This window comes from Nesoenas mayeri (genome assembly GCF_963082525.1).
Source record: "Nesoenas mayeri genome assembly, chromosome: 18".
NCBI classification, from domain to species: domain Eukaryota; kingdom Metazoa; phylum Chordata; class Aves; order Columbiformes; family Columbidae; genus Nesoenas; species Nesoenas mayeri.
The window spans coordinates 9,273,929-9,299,314 of record NC_137566.1 but is presented as its reverse complement, the minus strand read 5'-3'; the positions used below and the strand labels follow the sequence as shown (position 1 = coordinate 9,299,314).

Below are 25,386 nucleotides of genomic sequence, written 5' to 3'. Positions count from 1 at the left end.
AATTAGTCTTTGCAATAAAATACTGATGCTCAAATGTCTCTGCCCCCAGGGCGGGGGTCGTCCTGAACTCCTTCCCCAAAATGCTGGCGTGTTCCTGGAGAAAAAGGAGCGGAGCTGGCTGTGGAGGAGGCAGCACTTGGTTTATTGTTTATACCTTACATTAACTCAGCCGAGTGGAGCTTTGTTCTGTGTTTGAACTAAGATACCAGTGTTTGATTTTCAAATGAACCATGTTCATTTGAACCTGGGAGATGTGGGACCAGCACACTGTCCTGCTGCATAAATGTGGGAATTACTCACTGCCAGAAAGTGGGTTTTCCTGCTGGCTTTGTTTCCAAGATCACCAGCGAGTCCCAATGCTGAAGTCATGGCATGATTTTCGCTCCCCTTAGGCCAGCAAAAGGGCAGCACCTGCCTCAGGGACTCCACGAGCACTGGAGTGTTTCTCCAGCACCTCAGCACCTTTCCTATCAAGCCTACACAGGGAGAGATCTGGGAATGCAATTTCTCCTCTTTTCTGGTATCGTAACAGCTGGTTTGGATTCTGGGCTCTTTCTCGGCAGTTTGTTGAGCTTGCTTGAGGGTTTATTAGCCAGGAATTAGGAAAATGTAAGCAACAGCTCCCAAACATCCAGAATGACAGCGACCAGCACGCACGGCAGCCTGTGCAGAGAGATTGTCGGCATCTTAGTACAAGTTGCTGCTGAACCCTCAGCACTCGAGGAACGCGAGCAGAGGTGATTCCATCCAACAGCAGCCAGACTGCTCACCGAGTTCACACATAGTCCAGAATTTCTGTCTCCATTTCATTTTCACTCCCATCAGAAGGCTTGAAGTCCTCTTCCTCCTCCTCTTCGTCATCCTCATCCTCTCCAGAGTCGTATGTCAGCTGCTCTTTGCCATCTTCGCTGCTTGTTGTACTTGAGAAAAGAGCTTAATTGAGAAGAAACAAAGACACTGTGATGCCTCCTCTCAGTGAAACCTGGGGGCGTTTGCAGCAGAGTTCATAAAACAAGTGAGAGAAGACAGAAGTCAGAGGGGCACAGCTCATGCTGCACATCTTAGCAGAACTGGATCAAGCCCAAAGCAACGTGTTCCCATACTCCAGAAACACCAGCAGCTCTGCAGGGCGGTGCCTCCTCTCCTGGCTGAGTCTGATCTAATTCACAGGGATACTGCGTGGGCCCAGCATCATGCAAAAATAATTTCCTCACTTCTTGTTCAATTAATAACATCAATAAAAAGTAAAATGCCACCAACAGATACATCAGTAAGAATAAGAGCTTGATTATCACTGAGCAAAGACATCTAAAACTTGAAGGCTGTGGAAGATGGAACTGAAAACCTTTACCCAGCCCTTCCTAGTCCCAACCCGTATTGATGCTGCAGGACAACAGCCCCAGGTCATGTGCTGTAATGAACTAGAACACAAAGAACTCCAGATGTGGCACAAAGGAGGAGGTAAACACAGGAACACTACTGCTGCAGTGCTGACTGCAACATCCTTATTCAACCCACAATGTCTCAACGCCATCGGGAAGGCAGTAATATGCTTTGAAGCATCCTTACCAGGTCTTGCAGATCTGATTATCTGCTTTATCATCAGGGACATGCTGTCTCGCAGATCATCACTGGTCTTTGGAAGGCACCACCCATCTCGCTCTGTGCATTCTGACTCTGTGCCATCATTCCGATGGATAATTTTCTGTAGGCTAAAAAGCAGCAAAAGAGAAGGAGATGTTAGCCTTCTACACTCAGGTGTAGGCTTCAAGTGAGACAGACTATGGCTTGCTTCCATTTTACTACGCTGAGCTGGAATAGCATATGTGGTTATTCAGGTAATTATCATATGGGGAATGAAGTTCAGGTGTGAAAAATCTGTTCTATTTTTATTCAGAAGCTCAACACCTCTTAAGTTTCTGGTCAAGGAGAGAGAGGAGAAGGGAATGGACTGGATCTAAACAACAGACTTTGAAATCTAGCTCTAGCAGAAGACTCAGTTGCCAGCGTGTCGTACCTTTCCACGTTCAAGTCACAGAGCTGGTAGAACATCTGCCGATAAGGGGGTAAGGCTCCTTCTTGGAAAATGTAGACAGATTCCTAAGAGGAGGAAGGAAGGAAAGGATTAATGTGTCTGCACAGGGCAAAAGGTAAAGCTGAATGAGGACTGCGGCAAAATTTCGTGGCATCCATTGTCACAACAGCACAGTTGTGCAGAGAACACGCTTCACCTCTCTTCACTGCAGCTCTGTCACCTCATAGGTTTAATTCGAGCAAAAAGAGAAGAATAAAAGACTCCTGTTTAAATATTTATTATGCCCCACCGATTTTGCAGGACAACCTGATAAACACATGGTGATTTTTTTAACTTCACTGTCCATAAAGTTCCTGTTTTATCAATTGAAATAAAATGCTCATCAGGCCTAAGACCAGGGCTTAGAGCACCAATCCCATCTTGCAGCAGGTAAGAAATACATTTAGTGCACAGCAGGTGAAGTTCTGCAGCGACATGTACAACTAGTGGCTTCCTGGGTAACCCTGAGGACATCAACTCACAACTGTCCCCTTAATGACTGACAAAACAGGAAACACCCTGTTTTTCACTGAGATTCTGGTAAAAGGGAGCAATGCTCACCTTCAGTTTATACATGCTGGAGGCAGACTTTTTTGCACCAGATGCACCGGACGTACCAAGCCCCTGTTTCAGATCATGTACGCTGACTGTATGACTTACTGAAAGACAAAGAGTCGTAATTAGGGACATCTTTCACCCTGTGTCTGCCAACAGGTACTGTGCCTCAGCCAGACATGCATCCAAGACTCTCGCAACACTTCTACTCCCTAAACAGCAGCACTACATTATAACCAGAAATAAAGCTCCAGTTTTGGCTCAGCTAGAATACAGACAACCCTGTGGGGATGGTGTGAACAAAGAAACAGAAGAGCCAGCCAGCCCTTCTGCGGGCACAGCGTACCTGGCTTCTTGACAGTGATGGGCAGACTGTAGTTATACGTGCTGCGTTTTGCTTTCACAGGCATGTCGTTGGAGGCGTAACCTAGAGGTGAAAAAAGAAAACCAATAATGAACTGAGGGCCAGCACCCTGCGGAACATCCCTGCCTGAGTAACAGAGGTGCTGGGCTGGTGCGTGAAGGGCTGGCGGGTCCCTGGGCTGGGTGACTTTAGCAAGGTGGGGAGAGGAGAAGTGTCAGATCAACAAAACCCCACCTGGGCTTTGAACACGTGGGAGAGAAGTCAGCCAGCTGTCCACTGAGTGTGGGATGTGCCAAACGAGCAAAGACACATACTATGAAATAAAGTATTACAGGAGTTAACGGAAGAAATACAGTAAGAATGAGCTCAAAAGGCGTCATCTTCGTCAGAGTAGAAATATGGTAAAAAGAGTTTGAGAAACAAGTAAAAAGTACTACCAGGATTAACCAGAAAGCAGAGAGAGCGTCTCTGGGGGTTGGGCCCTTTTACCATATTTCATTCCACAGCGAATTCGGAAGTCCAGCACTTGATAAATCTTTGCTTCGGGGTGTTTTCTGGGGTCATAGCCAAACCTAACCCATAAGCTTCTCCAAGGACCTGTTAACTGCATAAACACACATGGGAGGAGATGGTTACAAAAAGCCAGTACAATGTTGCAGAGGTTCTTAAAATAACTCTAGCATTTTCCCTTGTTCCCAAAGATTATTTAGTTTACCAGCTCTTTCCTCACCTGCCACACCAGTGTTTATATACTGAAACTTGGACAATCAATGCATCAAAGCACAAATATTTGTGTGCTTTTACAAACTAACTTGCAAGGTCACAATCAAGTGCTCGTATGGAAAAATCCTGCTGCCATTGCCAGATGAACAGTCAACTTGAGTCTCTGACTGACTTGTAAAGCAGATTAGAACCCATGGTGTGAACAGTTACTGAATCCTTCATGGTTTTAACTTCTGTTTAAAAACAAGGCTTTTCTTCCCTCCTCCTCTTTACATAACATTAAGCTCTGGTACTTAGTGCTAGGACCTCAGAAACAGGGAAGGACCAGAACTCTCAGCTGATGCTCCTTTGCTCTGCCTCCCCGCAGCCCCCGCAGGCACATACAGACTCACCATGTAATAGGCCAAATACGGCAACAGAAGTTTCAGCTTGTCTGGGTGGACACTGATATTGGCTTTTACTGCATTCCGAGACCAGACAGGACGGACTTCAAAGAGCTAAAATAGTAAGGAAACAACTATGGGAACAGTAGGAAGTGGGTTACTAATGGCAGTTCAGCTTTCAAAGTGGACTTTCTTCTGTATTTGAAGCTCTTAGTATGAGCTACCAGAACAGCAATATAAGAACTAGAGGCAGTTTTTTTCCTACACAACACGCTGCAGTATAGAGCTCAAGTCAGAAATAAGGCACGTACCTTCCTCAGCTCTTCCTCCACCTTTTTATCCACAGAGTTGGTGCACAATTTCTTCCAGGTCTGTACAGCAGCATCCAGGGGTTTAGTTGGGATTTCTTCATCATCAAAGTTCACAAAGATAGCGTTGTGTGAGCGACGGGCCCTGCTGAGGCCAATGAGGTTCTCACCAGACACCTGGGGATTGTTGTATCCCTCTCTAAGAAAGAGGAAAGGATCGGGTTTGCTTTCTGCCTGTGGCAAACACGGACTTGGGGCCTTCACGGGAACAAGTGAAAATGAAAGTTTGTGCTCCAGATTTTGGAAGAGAAGGGACTGGGCCATGTGAGCAGTGGGTTGCTTTACCTCTGGGCCCAACTCCCTGCAGGGTTTGGAACCACATACTGGTACCATAAAAGACTCTTGTGACACCACTGAGGACAGAAAATTTGAATTAAAAAAAATCCCTGCAAAGCTACACCCAGTTGCTGTAGTTATTGCAGCTCAGCAGGGTACAGGGACAAGGCAAGATAGAAACACAGGTATGAGTTCAATCTAGAAATAAGAACTTGCTTTTTTTTTTAAAGGAAAAAAAAGTGCCAATGAAGGACTACAGTGAGAAAACAAAAGATGTTTCTTGTGGGAGATCTGACAGATTGTTCTTCTGGCAAAACCAACTGGGGCCAGGAGGGAACAGGTCCGGTGAGCGCGGTCACAGGAACGTTTGGCATCGACTCCCATGCACTCTCCCTCAGCTCCAGCCGCTGGAAGCTGCAGAAAGCCGGGCTCACCGCACCCCACGCAGAAGTATATAACAAAGCAGCAAACTGTCTCACTGCCTCTCCATTCCAGAATGAACACAGCTATTTCCTACATAATGAGAAAAGGCACTAACCGGTGTTGTATATCCGGCCGATAAAAATAGTCAACGGGAGTGTCCAGTCGTGAGAAAATTGGGGGTGGGATGTAGAGGGGTAATTCTCCATTAAAAAACTCTTCCTTCTCTGGCTTGAGCATCAGGACTTTGTCATACATGGAGGTTTGTTTGCCATCAGGACCAGAGTGCATCGCCAGGTACTGGAAATCTGACATTCCTGCGAGAAACAAAAGTTAAAACATTGTGAAGTTCATTGTGAATATCACAATATTTCTCACAACACAAAGAAGCAGGAGCCTGATAAGTTTATGTAAAGGCTTATACAGCAAGGAGACTTGATTGTCCTTCCAGCTGTAAATTCTTAGAAGGACACACTTCACTTTCCCATCAGACACACTCACCTTTAAGCCACGTGGACACAAACCCAAGTATTACCTTGAAATTTGTAAACGGTGGTGACAGTCCCAACAATCTCCATTTCAAACTGGACTTCTGGCTGGATTTCTTCTCCGCCGTCCAGCTGCTTCTTCTTCTTCTTGGTCCTCCTCTTGACCTTGAGCAGCATGGTGGAGGTGGGGAAGCGATTGGCGCAGACGGGATGGCAGTAAGGGTCCTTGGGGCGGAAATACAGCTCCAGCCTTTTGGTAGGGTCTGCGTAGATCTGTCGGCGACGGTGGGCACAGGATCCATTAGCATCGTTAACATCACACCCACACAGCCCGTCTCCCCTGGAACCTGTTTGGCACCAGCCCATGACCCCACACCCTCAACCATGGGGCTTCCCCCCACAGCACCTCGGGGAGCAGGAGGGGCAGGGATGAGCTCGTCTCTTTAGTGACCAGCGACAGAACCCAAGGGAGCAGCAGGAACATGTGCCAGGGGAGGGTCAGTTGGACATGAGGAAAAGGTTCTTCACCCAGAGGTGCTGGACACTGAACCGGCTCCCCAGGGAGGTGTCACAGCCCCAAGCCTGACAGTGTTCAAGAACAGACTGGACAACGTCCTCAGACACAGGGTGTGAGCTGTGGGGTGTCCTGTGCAGGGACAGGAGTTGGACTCCATCATCCCTGTGGGTCCTTCTAGCTCAGGACCTTCTATGAACCCCGCTCCACCAGCAGCACATCGCGGGGACGCGCAGCCGCCCCCGTCCTGCCCGACACCTCCCATCCCCTCGCTCCTGCACAGCAGCGACCCCGAAACCACGCGTGGAGCCTGCGGGGAACCTTCCCCCGCTCCCCGGCAGGGGGGTCCCACGGGGAACCGCCGCCCTCCCCAGACCCTCGCAGCCTCGGGGCCCCGCTCACCCGCGACACCCCCTGCTCTCCTCCCAGCGTCCGCAGCATGGCCCCGACGTCCCGCACCAGCCCCGGGTACTCCACGCACACCAGGCGCGGCGTGCGGGGCAGCTCCAACACGGCCGAACCCCGCTCGGCCGCCGCCATCGCTCCCCGCCCCGCCCCGCTCCGTTCCGGCCGCCACCCCGCGCGGCCGCGCACGAAGGTTCCGCCGCACGAAGGTTCCGCCAGTGGGGAGTGCGGAGATGGAGGTCGGTGGGCGGTCGTACTCCCCTTCCAGCCCCGGAGCCGGAGCTCCCCAGCCCGGCCTGGTCCCTGCCAAGCAGCACTTGTGCCCATAAGTGCAGAACAGCCTTCCCCTTGGCATTACTTTCCCCTTCGAGTTTCTGAGCTGGTTTCCGTGCACTCGTGGCAACAGGTTTGCTTGCGTGTATTGCACTGTACTTATTGATATGAGTGTGGATGTTGATGGTAAGGCAGGGATATCCAGAAGACAGCTTAGGCTTGGCCTGTCCTGCCCGGGTCACACAGGCAACAAGGACAAACAAACCCTGAGCTGCAGCTCCGTGTGCCGGCAGCTCCACCAGGACATTGATCGCTCTGCCATGGGCCAGGGAACACGCTTTGCAAGGGACTGGATGTTGCTTGTTGCCTGACCTTAATATCAGGGAGAAAATCTTGTCACAGCAAAGACAGAAGCCAGAATCACTCAATTACAAGCAAGACTTTAATGAATTGGGACTCTCTTTAAAAGGTATTTTTTCTTAGCTCCACAGCAGTTCCAGAGTCTGGGAGATGTTGGCAACCACCGGCAGATTCTGATAGACCGTGTTCCAGTAGGTCACGTACCGGGATCTCAGGTTCTGCTTCACAGAGTTCTTGTTTAGGTCGCTGTTGATTTCCAGGTAATAACCACCATCAGTGGTGTAGGCTGGCCAGTTAACAGGCACCTCTGAGTACCCAGTGTTGGGATCTCTGGGGAAACACAAGAAACAGTTATGCAGTTTTATCAGGGCAGCTTGTGGATGCAATAAGGTTTGTGGTGATCAGCAGGAACTCCGTCTGCTCAAGGGAGGCTTTAAGGGGGTGCAAAGAGAGAGTTTGACATTGGGACAAGCGACCGCAATTCTGCCTGATAGGAGCAACTTGAGTCTCCCTCCTTGGTCCCCACTCACATCAGCCCTACCTGCAGATGGGGACTTAACTCCTGTCTGAGTGCCGGGATTCAGAAACAAACATCATAACTAAGTTTAAACAGAGTTCACAAGTTCTGAAAAAGCTTCTGCTGTCCCCAGGTGTTCCCTGGATGAGGAGGACCCAAAGCAAACTCCACCACTGGGAGACACAGAGCCAGGCTCACAGCAGGAGCACTGCCACGAGCCCCAAATATGGAAGTGGAATCACTCACCCTGTCCTGGCAAAATTGGTCCAGTAAGCAATCATGGCTCTTGAGAGCCTCCTGTGCTTGGGCCAGTAGCCCAGGGGAGTGGAAAAGGGTTTCCCAAACATGTACTGCAGGTCATCAGCATGGTCTGCCCCTATCCACTGTGGGTAGACGGGCATCCGGCAGTGCTGGGAGAACAAATAACTGTATGTCTTGCCAGTCCTGGAGAAATAAGATAGACTTGCTGAGTGGCTTTAAAACAAATTCCTAGCATGACAACACTGCAGGATTAGAGAAATAATGGATGTCTGAGCCACATCTAAGTGTGTACTCCGTACCAAAACACCTGCCTCCTTCCAGTTTAGCCCCCTGTGCTAGAAAAGTAGCATTTCAGCCCCCAGGCAGGCTTTGGGCTCCTGCCAGGGCTGAGCTGCTCACCGGGCATGCTGCACGTGCATATTCAGTGTCCACTGCGCAGGAATCAGGAAGATGTAGTCAGTAGCCAAAGCCACCACTGTCTTCTTCATGACCTCCTGGTCTGGGTTGTCGCCCCACGTTTGCGTGTAGATATTGTACGTCGCAGTGGCTCCACGCTCGCCCCTGTCCATGGTGAGTCCTCTGACCAAATTATAGACCTCATCCCTGAAAAGACAGGTAGTATCAAGTGATTAAAGACTGGCACCTTCCAGTGAGGCAGGACTCATGGAAATGGATCTCAGCCCCCACTGATGGTCACATCCAACCCTGCGATTGGCAATGACCTGGTGGAATAAAAACCCAGGATGTGAGACCAGATTTCACATGGTGGGCATGTGCTTCCCAGGCTTCTCAGCAGAACAGCTGGGGCCAAATTGGTCACAAGCTCCTTTCATCCCCAAAGAGGAGCCTTATGGGGCAGGTGGCCAGCACAGCCGGCATGTACCTGCTCTGGAAAGAAAGCATCAGGGCTGCCAAGCCTATCGCTCGTGCTGAGATCAGGAGCACCTTCAAGGCCGATGGGGAGGCTTCCCCGCTAGCTGGTCCTTTCTCTTGAAGGCCATGGACTTGGCAGCATATGCCCAAGGCAGCCTGGAGTGGCATGACATCTTGTTTTGGACGTTGTGCCCTGTCCACTCAGGTCTGAGTGGTCAAAGTTTGGGGCACATTAAAGATAAGTTTCCTCCTGTTAAGGGTTTTAGGACCGTTCCTCACTTACGCAGTGATTCTCACAAGTGGGCGGTTGATAGCAGGCATATCAATGCCAGCAAAGAAGTGTCCATCCATGTTGTTGACCCCAGCAAGGTAGTCGATATCAGCAGCGTTGGCAAAGAGGTTCTCTGGCATGTCTGGGAGGAAGTCTCCATCAATGACGGGAGTGAGGGCGAGTGTGTGAACTATGGGAACTGCAGCAAGAGACAAAACCTGAGTGCATTAGGAGCTGCAAAGAGAGAAGGGTGACCTGGCACATCCCAAGTCTCAAGGAACTGTAGAGAGCACAGGCTGAGTGGGTGTGGGACCACAGGACAGCCCCGGGGACTCACCGGGCACGTTAACCAGCTGCAGGGTGTAGGCTGATGTCAGGGCTTGGGGGTCAGAGACACGCAGGCAGTTGGCCAAGGCAGCGGTGTTGTCCGTGGGGCAGCCCACCTTCTCTCCAATCTGCAGGAAGGGACAGAGAGAAACCTCCCAGCCTTACCTTCCAAAGCCAGGCTTTGCTCCTGGCTTTACAGAGGCAGAGGTTGGTTTTAATATCAAAGCTGCGTGTTTCCATAGCTCTGTGTTTGTCAGCACAGCTCCTGTCAAATCCCTTGCTAGTTATGCTGTTCTTTAGGGGATCACGTCTTGGTTTTCCCATTCCCTTAGGCAAGACTTGCACGTTACCTTTTTAGCCCAGGACAGAGGGTCCTTCTGGATGGCCCAGCTGCACAGGGCGACACCGCTCTGGCTGATGGCTCTCTTGAACAATCCTGTGTTCTTCGGGCTCAGCATCTGTGGTGCACAACAAAAACAAAGGCGTTTCAGGTATGAAATCTTGAACAGACCAGCGCCTGCCAGACCCGGCCAATCTCCTCACAGCTTGTGCATCTGGCCCGCGGAAGCTGCCGGCTCTCGTGCTGTGAACAGCATCAGCAGTGCAAATTAAAAAGCCATACAGTGAAGAGCAGAGTAGGTGGACATGGCAAGTAAATGCTGTTTCACCAGAGGTCCAAAAGTGAGGACACGAGCCTTCTGCAGAGGAACCAATAAAGACAACACACCTGCAGGGAGACGCTGACAGCACCAGCTGATTCCCCAAAGATGGTGATGTTATCTGGGTCACCCCCAAAGGCCCGGATATTCCTCTTCACCCAGGCAATAGCCATGTGCTGGTCCTTCAGCCCGTAGTTCCCTGAGCAACAGAGAGCAACCACCATTGAGCAACGGCACAGCAAAGCCGACACACCGGGGACACGGGACAGGCTCCCCCGAATGGGCAGCGGCTACAGTACCTGGCAGGTTTGCGTCTCCAGTGCTCAGGAAGCCAAGGGGCCCCACACGATAGTTAAAATTCACCACGATCACGTTGCCCCGCACAGCGATCTCCTCACCATCATAGAGGTAGTTATCGAGAAAGTTGGCTCCCTGACCCCCTCCAAAAAGGAAGGCACCGCCATAGATCCAGATCATCACCGGCAGGTTGGTAGAGACTGGGAGAAGAGGAAGAAGAGCAGTGTGAGCCACAGCACAGCTGGAAAGTGCTGCCCATCAATCTTTGTACCCACTTGCTGAGCATGACTGCATCTGGGCAGGACCAGACATTATGCTTTCAATAGCTTATGGCCACGAAAAGCCATGCTCCGTACAATGGCTGAAATTCCCAACAGGGTGCAGCTGCAGGACACTGTTTGACGTGGCTCCCACCCTTCCCCCTGCAAATCAGGACTCCTGCAGCCGCCCAATATTGAGATGCAGTTGCTGAAGGAACTCCAGAGCAATTTGGCCACAAAATGCAACTGACAATCTCCTCCCTAGGTCTCTGCCAAGCACATACCCTGTTTCCTGCCTTGAGGGATCCAGATGTTCAGGTAGAGACAGTCCTCACTCCCTCGGACATCAGTTTGTGCAAGTGTCACCTGCAGGCAGCGCTTTTGGTATTCTTTTGCCTTCAGTGTTCCTGAGAGGAGAGACAGCAGGTCCTAGTTAGAGGCTTCAACTCCATCCTTTGGTTGCCCATTCATCCTCTCCTCTGTGGGCCCAGTGGGTAGCAATGCCTCCCCAGCCACTGGGACCAGTCTGAGGGAGTGACAAAGTGGGACCCTTTTCCATATGAACTAGCTTGGGACACCCGAAACATGGTTAGGGGAGACGCAGGTGCTGCTTAGGAGATGAAAGCAGGCAACAACTCTTTGGGCTTGTCAAGAAAGGACTAAAGAGAGAGAGAGGTGAGAAGGAAACCTCAAACCAAAGGCATCCAAAAGCTGGATCTTACCCTGCCAGCCAGGATGAGGTTGGGGGTCTTCCAGAGTTCTTGGAGGGGCAGCAAAAGGAATCCCTCTGAAGATGTCGATGTAGTCACCAAAGAGTCCCAGTCTTTTACTTTCGCCTTCCACAAAACCGCCCTCGGTGTACACGACACCCAGCTGCATGTGATACCATTGAAAAGACAAAATCCATTGCACAGTCCTTCATGCCTCTGGCTTCCCACGTTGCCCACCTGCACATTTTGCCCTGGCCAGTCCCCCAGATGGACGGATTTGCAACCCTCTTCTCCAGCCACCTCCTTGGACCCTTGTGCAAAGCCCACAGCTTTTGTACTTACAGTTGCAGCCCACGTCGCCCCGAGGTAGGAGCACAAGGCAAAGCAGAGGATCTCCCAGCGAGCCATGGTGAGCACACACCGGAGAGCCCTTCCCGAACTGCAGCCGTACGTAAATATAGCCTGGAATGCGTCTGTGTGTCACTGTGTGAGAGCCCTGCAGGTGTTGTTTTCGTGGGCTGGAAGCCAAACCCGAGAAAATATCTCAATCTAACAGAGAACAGAAAAAATGATAAAGCCTTGAGAAGCCTCGTACAAGTGCAGAATGCTGAAATATTATTAAACCATGCCTTAGAGCGTATTATCAGCAGCTAATGAGAAACCTTGCACACGTAACACACTGGGGATTGACAAGACTCAGAAAATGCCAGCAGATCCTTAATTTCAGTGGCTTGGTGGTAAGGATCCAGCCAGCAATGACAGACTAGTGGCCAGGCTCTGTGGACCCATTTCCTGCATCCTTCCATACTTGTTATTTACTGGGGATGTCAAAATGCAATCGAGAAGTGCATCGGCTACTGAGAACAATACACGCTACATGCTGCAGAAAGGAATTACTCACTGCAGAATTTCCTCATTTTCACTCCTGTCAGAAGGCTTGAAGTCTTCTTGCTCCTAAATTCTTTTTCAGAGCACAGGCAGCTCTAAGGAAGACAATTCCAGAGCCCTGGGTGGCATTTCAGGTATGTCCTGACATGATGTTTTCATGCCTTGACAAATTTTTATCCCATCCATCATTTCAAGGGGAGCTGCAGCTGTTCAGGAAGCCAAATATTCCTGTATCCCTGGCAGAATATGCCAGCACAGCCCTTTTTATTTGATAGATAAGAGAGCAGAGAAAGCAAATATGTATTCAGCTAATGGCACAAATGGCAGCTGATATTGAACCAGAGTGGAACTCAAAGTCTTGCATTCAAGTTCCTGACCTAATTACATAGGCCTGTGCCTCACTATTAACAAGGTTAAACAGAAAACAGAATCACAAAACCTTCAGAGAAACCAGCAGTAGTTACAGCAATTATTGACAAGGTCTGCATGCCCCAGTATCGTCCTCAGCCCAGCTAAGAGTAAGGCACGTACCTTTCTCAGCTCTTCCTCCACCTTTTTATCCACAGAGTTGGTGCACAATTTCTTCCAGGTCTGTACAGCAGCATCCAGGGGTTTAGTTGGGATTTCTTCATCATCAAAGTTCACAAAGATAGCGTTGTGTGAGCGATGGGCCCTGCTGAGGCCAACGAGCTGCTCACCAGACACCTGGGGATTGTTGTATCCCTCTCTAAGAAAGAGGAAAGGATCGGGTTTGCTTTCTGCCTGTGGCAAACACGGACTTGGGGCCTTCATGGGAACAAGTGAAAATGGAAGTTTGTGCTCCAGATTTTGGAAGAGAAGGGACTCAGCCATGTGAGCAGTGGGTTGCTTTACCTCTGGGCCCAACTCCCTGCAGGGTATGGAACCACATACTGGTACCATAAAAGACTCTTGTGACGCCACTGAGGACAGAAAATTTGAATTAAAACCCCCTGCAAAGCTACACCCAGTTGCACACTGACAGACGTCCCCTCTGCTGTCTGACAGAAAACCCTCAGGCAGCTGGCCTCTGATTTCTATGAAATGCATTTGCTGCACAACAGGTTTCACCCTCTGCATTTGCTCTGCTGTGGTTTCTGCAGCTCAGCAGGGCACAGGGACAAGGCAAGATGGAAATGCAGTTCAGACTTTATTTTCAAGTGCAGATGAAGGCCAACAGTGAGAAAACAGAAGATGTTTCTTGTGGGAGATGTGACAGATTGTTCTTCTGGCAAAACCAACTGGACCCCGGATAGAACAGGTCCGGTGAGCGCGGTCACAGGAACATTTGGCATCAACTCCTGTGGGCTCTCCCTCAGCTCCAGCCGCTGGAAGCTGCACAAAGCCGGGCTCACCGCACTCCACGCTGCCTGGGGCGTGCTGGGGATGCAGACATCATCGCCACATCACCAGGTCCATTCCTCAGGTGGACTTCTGCTGATGTTTCTGCTGTCCAGGCAGTTTCGCAAGTGTGCCTGCCTCTGTTGTTCCAAATTAAAAGCAATAAAACAGAACAGGGTGGCAGCTCAAACAGGTGACATACATGAAGGAGGCGGGTAGTGCTGCTCTGATGCTTCAAGAGCACAGGTCCTATAACAACACTGAGGTCAGAATGGATTGCAGGCTTCTTCAAGTGATGAAAAAGAAAGAAAATAGTAACTTGAAGATGTGTCTTCTAGAGGAATCTATCAAACCAGAAAAAATATTTCACTGCCTCTCCATCCCAGAACCAACACAGCTATTTACTACATTGTGAGAAAAGGCACTAACTGGATTAAGTGCACCTTTCAGTCAGTTTGCAAATGACACCAAGTTGGGTGGGAGTGTTGATCTGCTGGAAGGTAGGAAGGCTTTTAGAGGGATCTTAAGTGGCTGGATTGATGGGCTGAGGCCAATTGTCTGAGGTTCAACAAGGCCAAGTGCCAGGTCCTGCCCTTGGGTCAGAACAACCCCATGAAAGCTCCAGCTTCAGGGAAGAGCGGCTGGAAAGCTCCTGACGGAAAAGGACTGGGAGTATTGGTGACAGCGGCTGGACATGAGCCAGCAGGTGGTCAAAAAGGCCACCAGCATCTTGGCTTGTGTCAGCACCAGTGTGGCCAGCAGGACCAGAGGACCGGGGCAGTGACCGTCCCCTGGACTGAGCACTGGGGAGGCCAAACCTCGAATCCTGAGGTCAGTTTTGGGCCCCTCATGACAAGAAAGCCCTTGAGGTGCGGGAGTGAGTTGAGAGAAGGGAACGGAGCTGGGGAAGGGGCTGGAGCACAAGTGTGATGGGAACGGCTGAGGGACCTGGGGGTTCAGCTGGAGAACAGGAGCTGAGGGGAGACCTTCTGATCTCTGAACTGTCTGAAAGAAATCTCTTCTCCTAAATAACAAGTGAGAGGACGAGAGGAAACATGCTTTGCAAGGGACTGAATATCGCTTGTTGCTTGACCTTAATATCATGGAGAAAATCTTGTCACGGCAAAGACAGAGAAGCCAAAATCGCTCAATTACAAGCAAGACTTTAATGAATTGGGACTGTCTTTAAAAGGTATTTTTCCTTAGCTCCACAGCAGTTCCAGAGTCTGGGGGATGTTGGCAACCACCGGCAGATTCTGATAGACCGTGTTCCAGTAGGTCACGTACTGGGATCTCAGGTTCTGCTTCACAGAGTTCTTGTTTAGGTCGCTGTTGATTTCCAGGTAATAACCACCATCAGTGGTGTAGGCTGGCCAGTTAACAGGCACCTCTGAGTACCCAGTGTTGGGATCCCTGCGGAAACACAAGAAACACTTACGTGGTTTTATCAGGGCAGCTTGTGGATGGAGTAAGGCTTGTGGTGTTCAGCAAGGACCCCATCTACCCCATCTGCTCAAGGGAGGCTTTAAGGGAGTGCAAAGACAGAGGACATCCCACTTTTGGGAACTGCTTCAAGCAGTTAATAGGCAAAGCAGCAGGGTGAAGCACTGCAGCGAGCCCCAAATATGGAACTGAAATCACTCACCCTGTCCTGGCAAAATTGGTCCAGTAAGCAATCATGGCTCTTGAGAGAGTCCTGTACTTGGGCCAGTAGCCCAGGGGAGTGGAAAAGGGTTTCCCAAACACGTACTGCAGGTCATCCATATGGTCTGCCCCTACCCACCCTGGGTAGACGGGCATTCGGGATGGCTGGGAGAACAAGTAGCTGTACGTCTTGCCAGTCCTGGGGAAATAAAATAGACTTGATAAATGGTTGCAAGTGGAGAACAGAGAAAGGGGTGCGGGTTCATAAACATGCTCCAAATACCATCAGAACGAGAGCTTCAGGCCTGGAAAGGAGCTCCCTTGCATCTAAGAGGTGTTCTCAGTAGAAAACCTCCTTCTATCTGGTAATTTTTCTCTCTCATTTCTGATTCTCACAGTAATCCTCATTATCATCCAACTGCCTTGTCTTGTGGCATCAAACATTGCTAGGATGAGGTCTGAAGTTTTAAGGAGCAAAACCTTGTTTTAATGGGAATTTAAAACAAATACCTAGCGGACTGCCCGGTAAAATTAGAGAAATAGTGTGTGTGTGAGCCACATGTAAGTGTGCACTCAGTACCAAAACAGCTTCCTCCTTCCAGTTCAGACCCATTAACGTGCTGCTCAACCCCCTCTGCTGGAAACGGAATGTTTTGGACCCCAGGCAGGCTTTGGGTTCCAACCAAGGCTCAGCAGCTCACCCGGCATGCTGCACGTGCATATTCAGTGTCCACTGTGTGGGAATCAGGAAGATGTAGTCAGTAGCCAAAGCCACCACTGTCTTCTTCATGACCTCCTGGTCTGGGTTGTCGCCCCACGTTTGTGTGTAGAGATTGTACGTCTCAGTGGCTCCACGCTCGCCCCTGTCCATGGTGAGTCCTCTGACCAAATTATAGACCTCATCCCTGAAAAGACAGGTAGTATCAAGTGATTAAAGACTGGCACCTTCCAGTGGGGCAGGACTCATGGAAATGGATCCCAGCCCCCACTGATGGTCACATCCAACCCTGCGATTGGCAATGACCTGGTGGAATAAAAACCCAGGATGTGAGACCAGATTTCACATGGTGGGCATGTGCTTCCCAGGCTTCTCAGCAGAACAGCTGGGGCCAAATAGGTCACAAGCTCCTTTCATCCTCAAAGAGGAGCCTTACAGGGCAGGTGCCCAGCACAGCCAGCATGTACCTGCTCTGGAAAGAAAGCATCAGGGCTGCCAAGCCTATCGCTCGTGCTGAGATCAGGAGCACCTTCAAGGCCGATGGGGAGGTTTCCCTGCCAGCTGGTCCTTTCTCTTGAAGGCCATGGACTTGGCAGCATATGCCCAAGGCAGCCTGGAGTGGCATGACATCTTGTTTTGGAGGTTGTGCCCTATCCACTCAGGTCTGAGTGGTCAAAGTTTGGGGCACATTAAAGATAAGTTTCCTCCTGTTAAGGGTTTTAGGACCGTTCCTCACTTACGCAGTGATTCTCACAAGTGGGCGGTTGATAGCAGGCATATCAATGCCAGCAAAGAAGTGTCCATCCATGTTGTTGACCCCAGCAAGGTAGTCGATATCAGCAGCGTTGGCAAAGAGGTTCTCTGGCATGTCTGGGAGGAAGTCTCCATCAATGACGGGAGTGAGGGCGAGTGTGTGAACTATGGGAACTGCAGCAAGAGACAAAACCTGAGTGCATTAGGAGCTGAGGAAAGAGAGAAGCGTGACCTGGCATATCCCAAGTCTCAAGGAACTGTAGAGAGCACAGGCTGAGTGGGTGTGGGACCACAGGACAGCCCCGGGGACTCACCGGGCACGTTAACCAGCTGCAGGGTGTAGGCTGAAGTCACGGCTTGGGGGTCAGAGACACGCAGGCAGTTGGCCAAGGCAGCGGTGTTGTCCGTGGGGCAGCCCACCTTCTCTCCAATCTGCAGGAAGGGACAGAGAGAAACCTCCCAGCATTACCTTCCAAAGCCAGGCTTTGCTCCTGGCTTTGCAGAGGCAGAATTTTGTTTTAATCTTAAAGCCGCATGTATCCACAGGGCTCCTGTAAAATCCCTTGCTAGTTATGCTGTTCTTTAAGGAATCACGTCTTGGTTTTCCCATTCCGTTAGGCAAGACTTGCACGTTACCTTTTTAGCCCAGGACAGAGGGTCCTTCTGGATGGCCCAGCTGCACAGGGCGACACCGCTCTGGCTGATGGCTCTCTTGAACAATCCTGTGTTCTTCGGGCTCAGCATCTGTGGTGCACAACAAAAACAAAGGCGTTTCAGGTATGAAATCTTGAACAGACCAGCGCCTGCCAGACCCGGCCAATCTCCTCACAGCTTGTGCATCTGGCCCGCGGAAGCTGCCGGCTCTCGTGCTGTGAACAGCATCAGCAGTTCAAATTAAAAGGCCATACAGTGAAGAGCAGAGTAGGTGGACATGGCAAGTAAATGCTGTTTCACCAGAGGTCCAAAAGTGAGGACACGAGCCTTCTGCAGAGGAACCAATAAAGACAACACACCTGCAGGGAGACGCTGACAGCACCAGCTGATTCCCCAAAGATGGTGATGTTATCTGGGTCACCCCCAAAGGCCCGGATATTCCTCTTCACCCAGGCAATAGCCATGTGCTGGTCCTTCAGCCCATAGTTCCCTGAGCAACAGAGAGCAACCACCATTGAGCAAGGGCACAGCAAAGCCGACACACCGGGGACACGGGACAGGCTCCCCCGAATGGGCAGCGGCTACAGTACCTGGCAGGTTTGCGTCTCCAGTGCTCAGGAAGCCAAGGGGCCCCACACGATAGTTGAAATTCACCACGATCACGTTGCCCCGCACAGCGATCTCCTCACCATCATAGAGGTAGTTATCGAGAAAGTTGGCTCCCTGACCCCCTCCAAAAAGGAAGGCACCGCCGTAGATCCAGATCATCACCGGCAGGTTGGTAGAGACTGGGAGAAGAGGAAGAAGAGCAGTGTGAGCCACAGCACAGCTGGAAAGTGCTGCCCTTCCATCCCTGTGCCCACCAGACACTTCACAATAACCTATGGCCAAGAAAAGCCATGCTCTGTACAGGAGGCTGAAATTCCCAACAGGCTGCAGCTGCAGGACACTGGTTGACGTGGCTCCCACCCTTCCCTCTGCAAATCAGGGCTCCTGCAGTTGCCCAATATGGGGACACAGTTCTGAGAGAGAGTCCAGAGCAATTTGGCTATAAAAAACAAACGAGAATCTCCTCCCTAGGTCTCTGCCAAGCACATACCCTGTTTCCTGCCTTGAGGGATCCAGATGTTCAGGTAGAGACAGTCCTCACTCCCTCGGACATCAGTTTGTGCAAGTGTCGCCTGCAGGCAGCGCTTTTGGTATTCTTTTGCCTTCAGTGTTCCTGAGAGGAGAGGCAGCAGGTCCTAGTTAGAGACATCAATTCTGTTGTTTGATTGCAACCTCTCTGTCCATCCATCTGGTCCTCTGTGGGTCCAGTGCAGAGGCAGTAAAGCCTCCCCAGCCACTGGGACTGGTCTAGAGGGAATGACAAAATGGGACCCTTTTCCATGTGAACTAGCTTGGGACACCCGAGGCTGGTGAGGGGAGATGCAGGTATCATGTTTTGGTTTTGTTACTTAATGTGGTTGCTTGAGTGGCTTGGGGACACTTAGACATGGACTGTTGTACCGGCTGTGAGATTAAGGGCTTTTTCTTGGTGCTGCTTAGGAGATGGAAGCAGGCAACAACATCTTTGGCTTGTCAAGAAAGGACTAAAGAGAAAGAGAGATTAAAAGAAAACCCAAACCCAAAGGTGTCCAAAAGCTGGATCTTACCCTGCCAGCCAGGATGAGGTTGAGGGTCTTCCAGACGCTTTGGAGGGGCAGCAAAGGGAATCCCTCTGAAGATGTCAATATAGTCACCGAAGAGACCCAGTTTTTTACTTTCGCCTTCCACAAAACCGCCCTCGGTGTACACGACACCCAGCTGCATGTGATACCATTGAGAAGAGAAGATCCATTGCACAGTCCTTCATGCCTCTGGCTTCCCACGTTGCCCACCTGCACATTTTGCCCTGGCCAGTCCCCCAGATGGACGGATTTGCAGCCCCCTTCTCCAGCCACCTCCTTGGACCCTTGTGCAAAGCCCACAGCTTTTGTACTTACAGTTGCAGCCCACGCCGCCCCAAGGTAGGAGCACAAGGCAAAGCAGAGGATCTCCCAGCGAGCCATGGTGAGCACACACCGGAGGGGCCGCCCTCACCTGCAGCCCTATGTGTTTATATAGCCTGGAGTGCAGCTCTGCATCAAAGCCACGACCTTGGCTTGGCTCTAAGGTAAACCGGGGCAGCCTCTACACACTTGGCTTTCAGGGGGCTGAGGCCAAACCATGGCTGAGGTAACTGGCATTGCTGTGTGAGAGCCCTGCAGGTGTTGCTTTTGTGGGTTGGAGGTCAAACATAAGGAAATATCTCAGTCTGACAAAACTCCAGACAACAGAAAAAATGCTAAAGCCTTGAGAAGCCTCATACAAGTACAGAAGGCTGAAACAATATTAAACCATGCATTATATATGCTTTCTGACTGTGACAAACATGGACTTGGGGCCTTCATGGAAACACGTGAAACTGGAAGTTTGTGCTACAGATTTTGGAACAGAAAGGACTCAGCCATGTGAGCAGTGGGTTGCTTTACCTCTAGCCCCACCTCCCTATGGGGTGTGGAATCTCCTACCGGTACCACAAAAGACCCCTGTGATACCACTGAAGAAATAAAGTTTAAATTAAAACCCCCTGCAAAGCTACACCCAGTTGCACACTGACAGACGTCCCCTCTGCTGTCTGACAGAAAACCCTCAGGCAGCTGGCCTCTGATTTCTATGGAATGCATTTGCTGCACAACAGGTTTCACCCTCTGTATTTGCTCTGCTGTGGTTTCTACAGCTCAGCAGGGCACAGGGACAAGGCAAGATGGGAATGCAGTTGACGCTTTTTATTTCAAGTGCAGATGAAGGCCAACAGTGAGAAAACAGAAGATGTTTCTTGTGGGAGATGTGACAGATTGTTCTTCTGGCAAAACCAACTGGACCCCGGATAGAACAGGTCCGGTGAGCGTGGTCACAGGAACATTTGGCATCAACTCCTGTGGGCTCTCCCTCAGCTCCAGCCGCTGGAAGCTGCACAAAGCCGGGCTCACCGCACCCCACACTGCCTGGGGCGTGATGGGGATGCAGACATCATTGCCACATCACCAGGTCCATTCCTCAGGTGGACTTCTGCTGATGTTTCTGCTGTCCAGGCAGTTTCTCAAGCGTTCCTCCCTCCGGTGTACCAAATCAGGAGGGATAAAACAGAACAGGGCAGCAGCTTATACAGGTGAAGGTTTCCATCCCATCTCCACCCCATGAAACCAGCCTCACCCCACCCCTGCGCTCCCCTTTCCTGGGTGTCCCCACACTCAGCAGCCGGGGTGTTGGGGACGGATCTTGCACAGCTGAGCCCGCTCCCCATACAGAGTCCTGGAGTCAGGGCTGGTGACACGTCTGTATTTGTACATGTGCGTGTTTGTGTGTTGGTGTTACAGCCGCAGGATGGGCCGTGGGTCTGTTCATTTCGTGGGAACTCCAGGATAGGGCTGAATCAGAACCTCCCATCTCAAATACCCAGGAGCCATGAGCCAGCCTCCCAAAAGTGCTGAGCCTGGCTTAGAGAGCGTGATTGTAACTAAAAGAACTACCTATCGCTGTTTTCAGCCTGTAGGGTGCAGCAGTACCGCATTTTCAGTTTATAAACTGTAATCCCCTTGGCTCTGCCACTGGAGCTCTAAGAACACACCTGATTATTGTTACACTTGAGAGGGATCCCCCAAACCTGTGAGAACAGGTGAGAGCACTACAGAGGGAAACGCTTTAAAAGCAGACAGCCCTGGCATTACTTACACATGGTGTATGCAGCATTAATTCCCTGGGTGGGCTTGAGGGCAGATTTTCTGCCTGGTGCTGTGTTTGCATCTTTTGTGTTCCCTAGGGAAGAGCAGGAGGCACTGTGGGTACAAGCACCCAAACCCTGCTCCCCTTGGGAGCCCTCAGAGAGGGACAAGGAGCTTTTGTGAGCTGGAAGTTGTTGGTGGGATGAATACTGAAATATTCACAAAGCATATACAAGCCCGTAACAAGGTAAGTCAGTACTGCTTAGTTGTATTTTAGTGTCATTGATCTCTGTGCTGGCTGGCAAGGTTAATCAGATGGAGTGTAAAAGCGATGTGAGACCAAATCAGCTTCAGTTTATCCATCCGTAATACCTGTATACACAGCTCCTGAGCTCCTTTTCCTTCTGTACTTGGTTTTTGTGTTGCATTTAATCTAGTGGAAAGCTGTGTGTCTGTCTCACAGATGTGAGAGGACCCACTGGGCTGAGAGATTCCACCAGTGTGCCATGGGCTCTGACGGGAGTGTCTGGACTGAATACCATGGGGGAAATATTACACCACCTAGCTAAGGTCTGGCTCAAGTTTCTTCTTTACTTTCTATTCTATAGACTGTGTGCTGTTAGTTGTTAAGCTGATACCAAGTTCCACCTCAGGAGTGGTTACAGCAGGGAAAAAAGAGTTTATGGAAAAGGCCTGTAATATATAAATCTCATACAGTGGTCCAAAATGTCAGAAGTTAAACCATTATTTCTATCTGCCCTCTGCCATGCCTTGGATACCGGATGGCTTACAGAACTTTTTTTTTCAGGGAGAGTGATGTTCAAAGTACCTGCTAATGGGCTTCCAAATTATTGAAGGTCTTGGTTATGGAGAGCAAGAAGTCCTTCTGGAAATAGTTTGCTTGGTGGAACTTTGTTCCAGTGTAAACCAGGATGGACTATTCAGCTTTCAGCTATAGCAGTAAAAATCCATATCAGCCATGTTCAATGCCCGGATAGCAGAGGGCAGAATATGCTTCATTTCCTTACATGTTATGTTCCTTTTATTGTTACCAGTGTTTCACAGTGTAAAGAATCCAAATTACAACCCTATTTTTCACATTATTATTGCCCCGCTCCAAAAACCACATCTTTGCCAGGCCTTTCACCCTTGGCTCGTGCAACTTCACCAGCTTTTATCTCCCTCCTTTGCGCCGCAGTTTTTCCCCCGCTCATCTTTGTAATCTGACATTGTGATTTGTTCACTTGTGCGCTTGTTTTTCTGCTGGAAGAAGATTTGCTGAATCATTGGGGAGGAGGCAAGAGCTCTAGAGGCAGCTGGTGGACAGTGATAAAACCACGGCCACATCCAGTCGTCAGGGTTTGCAGATGACAGCCCTTCGGTTGGAGGCCTGAGTCACATTCCCTTCCGAGCTAAGATTGCTGGAGACTTTGGGATTGAGGAAGTGGGGCTGAGGAGGTGGTGCCCCAGAAATATAAATTGTTGATCCTGTCAACCACAAGGCTTGTGTTGTATGTCCTGCAGAGTTTATGATGATGTTGTGAGAGCACTTGCAGACAAGGGGCTGAATCCTGCAGACTGTTGCATGCTGTGCCTGCTTCAGTGGGAACACACAGGAAAATAGGGATTTGGCTTGAAATACGTTGTGTTACATAGTGGCTGCTTCCAGACATGCAGTAGTAAGGTGCGGTGTGAAGAAAGATGTGTCAGGGCTCCAAGGCATTTGTGTGCATGTTTATTTGGAGAGGATACACCAAATTCCACTGGTGTAACTTATGCAGCTGTTTTTGTCACAATGGGTCTGGATTTTGCCCACTGCCTAATGATCAATATAAGAGCTGGGAACTAAAATGCTTTTGCAGATGGGAAACCTGGGACATAGAGAGGGATAGTGACTGGCTTAGATCAGCTGAGAATGGCAAAGCCAGGAATACAATCCTTCTTTGAATTTTGAGACTCGTTTAATATTCTCCATGACACTAAGAAAATGCAGCTTTGGTTTCTGGACTCTTTTCCAGGTGCTGTCACATCTGGGTGTCCTTTGGGTCTGACTGATTCACAGTCAAGCTACTACAGGCTGGATCTAAATAAGGAGCTGAGGCATAGATGTCTGACTGACACACTGGTTCACCATGTCCGCACTCCCAGGATGGGGCCCTTTCAAGAACAGGAATGTTCCATCATCTCTGACTTCCCCTTCCCCAACTGAGACAAGAGATAAATTCTACTTCATAAAGAAAAGAAACCAGCGGACTTGACCACTGCCAAAAATCCCACCAGAGGTCCTAATATAGAAGGGTCTGGGATATAAGATAAAGCCTCATTGCTTTAAAATTATTCAAAAGGAAGGCAGAATCAATGGGGTAGGGTTTTCTAACTCATTTTTCATGAGGAAGCCTTGATCCTCAGAGTTGTGTTGGCCAGTGCTGAATGTGGCTGTTGTACTCACAACTTGCTTAGGAGTCCCTGATGCACAGAGGAATTAAATGGCTTAAAGGTTGTTAGTGGCCTGGAGAAGAGCAGATTACAGGCTGGAGCAGAAACAGCTGTGAGAAATTTGGCCAGAGAATAGTGCAGAGACCACATGACTCATCTCATGTAACTTTAGATGCCTGCAGATACCAGGCTCCCCAGGGAGAGAAGGAGGTGTGTTGAAGGCATGAGTTCTGTCCTGGTTTAGATATGTGCTTTAGGAGGAGGTAAATCCCTCCCTAGATATGTTACTTGCCAGAAAGGGAACCGTTGAGGGACTAGCTCACATAGGAGACATCCTGCCCTTCATCGGTGCTGCAGGTTTCCTGCCTCATATCCCATGGAGGGCTTGGGACAGCACTTGCACCCAGACAGCCAAGTGTGATCCCATCCTCCCAGTACAGGGTCAGAGCTTGCAATGGGGCCAGTTCTCTGTGAAATCCCCTGATATGGGCAGGACCCAAGTCACCACCTTGAACCCAGCCAAAGAGCCAAAGGTGAGCCAGATGCAGAATGACAGCTGTCTGAATGGTCTCGTGCTAGTATGTTGAAGCTGCTGATCTGATGCTGGTTCTACCTTGCACAGCATGTCCTCAGTAGGGAAAATGAGCAGAGGATGTGTCAGGAGGGAATCTTTTTTACCCTCCTTGTCGCGGCTGAGGTGCACACACAGGGAGCTTGCACAAATGTCAGAGAGTCTCTCTGCTATGACCTTCAGCTGCATTGATATGGTTATTGCTGCCCTGGTGATCAGCATGGAGGGGTATTTGCTGGCCACACTTTTGGAGCTCAGATGGGAATGGTCAGGGTTTTCCTCTTCTATTCACTTAGGTTTTCTTACTATTTTTCAGAAACGGTAGAGGGAAAACAAAGCCATTTGCTGTACACCAAAACTTGGTGACTAGATTTATTTTGAAATGCAAGGTTCTCTTCCCAAACCTGTACAAGGCAGCAGGGGCGAGCACTGCTGCTCTGGGCACTGAACAGGAGCAGCTTGCTCAGTAAGCACCTGAATTGTTTGCTGTAAATCTGACTCTCCGCGCTGGGCAATGCCCCTAAGAAAACCTACCCCGTGCATTCCCTCGGGCCACTATGTTCACATTTGCGACTCTCACGCTGCACTTACCAGGGCTGTTTGCATGCATGGGGGCTCCCTGCTGATGGCTGGGTGGCAGGAGCGAAGGGCTGACAGCCCTTTCCTGCCAATCTGTCTGTTGTTCAGATGAAGTGGTTGGAAAGTGCCCGCTCTCCAGTTCCCTCTTTGGCTCAGGAGCTCTGATAAGGCCTGGGCTGTCCTATCTTGCCCTGGGAGCTGTTCCTCCTCCCTAACAGGCCCTGTTCACCGGCTGACAGTTAGCAGCCGGCAGTGCTTGATAAACTTATCAGACCAAAGCTGAGGCCAGTGCAAGCTCAGCTCCTCCCCAGCCTCAGATTTCCCCATTCTTGGGGACTCCTCGCTCCCTTTCTTGCCGCCTGGTACCGTGAACACAGATCACCCTGGGGCCAGCAGGTCAGAGCAGCCTAAGGACCAGATTGAAAAATGCTTGTGCTGACACAGCACCTTTAAAATGCGGGTGTTGAGTGGGTTGTTTGTAGCATCGGTATCCAGCCCTGTCTCTCCCCTTGGAATATTATTCACCAGTGGAAATGCTGCTCATTTTTATCCTCTCTGTGTTTTTGTTCACTCTGTTTCTCCACTTGTTTAATTGTTTTAATGTGGAGTTCTCACTGGAGGGTTTTTTTTCTAAACCAGTTACAGAATTGGGTTGCTTTG

The 25,386-nt window shown here is 50.1% G+C and overlaps 3 protein-coding genes across 3 annotated transcripts; all 3 read right to left on the bottom strand.

Annotated features, from left to right (window-relative positions):
• Positions 1-558: 558 nt before the first annotated feature.
• GTF3C5 (general transcription factor IIIC subunit 5) lies at positions 559-6,717 on the bottom strand. The gene is made up of 12 exons (XM_080355774.1): positions 6,568-6,717; positions 5,699-5,924; positions 5,282-5,480; positions 4,411-4,606; positions 4,109-4,213; positions 3,483-3,597; positions 2,976-3,056; positions 2,636-2,733; positions 2,018-2,100; positions 1,570-1,712; positions 771-933; positions 559-663 (listed from the first exon to the last, which is right to left on the bottom strand). The coding sequence occupies exons 1-11, from the start codon at positions 6,703-6,705 to the stop codon at positions 776-778; spliced, it is 1,542 nt and encodes a 513-aa protein (XP_080211900.1). The 5' UTR covers positions 6,706-6,717; the 3' UTR covers positions 559-663; positions 771-775.
• Positions 6,718-7,322: 605 nt separating this feature from the next.
• On the bottom strand, positions 7,323-11,786 carry LOC308047468 (bile salt-activated lipase-like; the record flags this gene model as incomplete). The annotated part of the gene is made up of 11 exons (XM_080355984.1): positions 7,323-7,533; positions 7,967-8,164; positions 8,381-8,584; positions 9,138-9,324; positions 9,463-9,580; positions 9,803-9,910; positions 10,180-10,310; positions 10,411-10,608; positions 10,953-11,075; positions 11,391-11,541; positions 11,721-11,786. The coding sequence occupies 11 exons, from the start codon at positions 11,784-11,786 to the stop codon at positions 7,323-7,325; spliced, it is 1,695 nt and encodes a 564-aa protein (XP_080212110.1).
• Positions 11,787-14,789: 3,003 nt separating this feature from the next.
• On the bottom strand, positions 14,790-24,848 carry LOC308047498 (bile salt-activated lipase-like). Its single transcript, XM_080356030.1, has 11 exons — positions 24,739-24,848; positions 19,050-19,200; positions 18,494-18,616; positions 17,985-18,182; positions 17,754-17,884; positions 17,377-17,484; positions 17,055-17,172; positions 16,728-16,914; positions 15,971-16,174; positions 15,271-15,468; positions 14,790-15,038 (listed from the first exon to the last, which is right to left on the bottom strand). The coding sequence occupies exons 1-11, from the start codon at positions 24,751-24,753 to the stop codon at positions 14,828-14,830; spliced, it is 1,644 nt and encodes a 547-aa protein (XP_080212156.1). The 5' UTR covers positions 24,754-24,848; the 3' UTR covers positions 14,790-14,827.
• Positions 24,849-25,386: the final 538 nt, after the last annotated feature.

Excerpts from the sequence above, each read along its gene's own strand:
- GTF3C5 (XM_080355774.1), bottom strand. The coding sequence starts at position 6,705 with ATGGCGGCGGCCGAGCGGGGTTCGGCCGTGTTGGAGCTGCCCCGCACG. Across the intron at positions 5,925-6,567 it reads GAGAGCAGGGGGTGTCGCGG|ATCTACGCAGACCCTACCAA; the intron begins GTGAGCGGGGCC and ends CGTCGCCGACAG. Across the intron at positions 3,057-3,482 it reads TCGCTGTGGAATGAAATATG|GTTACGCCTCCAACGACATG; the intron begins GTAAAAGGGCCC and ends TTTCACCTCTAG.
- LOC308047498 (XM_080356030.1), bottom strand. Across the intron at positions 18,617-19,049 it reads ACCTCATCCTGGCTGGCAGG|GAACACTGAAGGCAAAAGAA; the intron begins GTAAGATCCAGC and ends CTCTCCTCTCAG. Across the intron at positions 17,485-17,753 it reads CTGTCAGCGTCTCCCTGCAG|ATGCTGAGCCCGAAGAACAC; the intron begins GTGTGTTGTCTT and ends TGTGCACCACAG.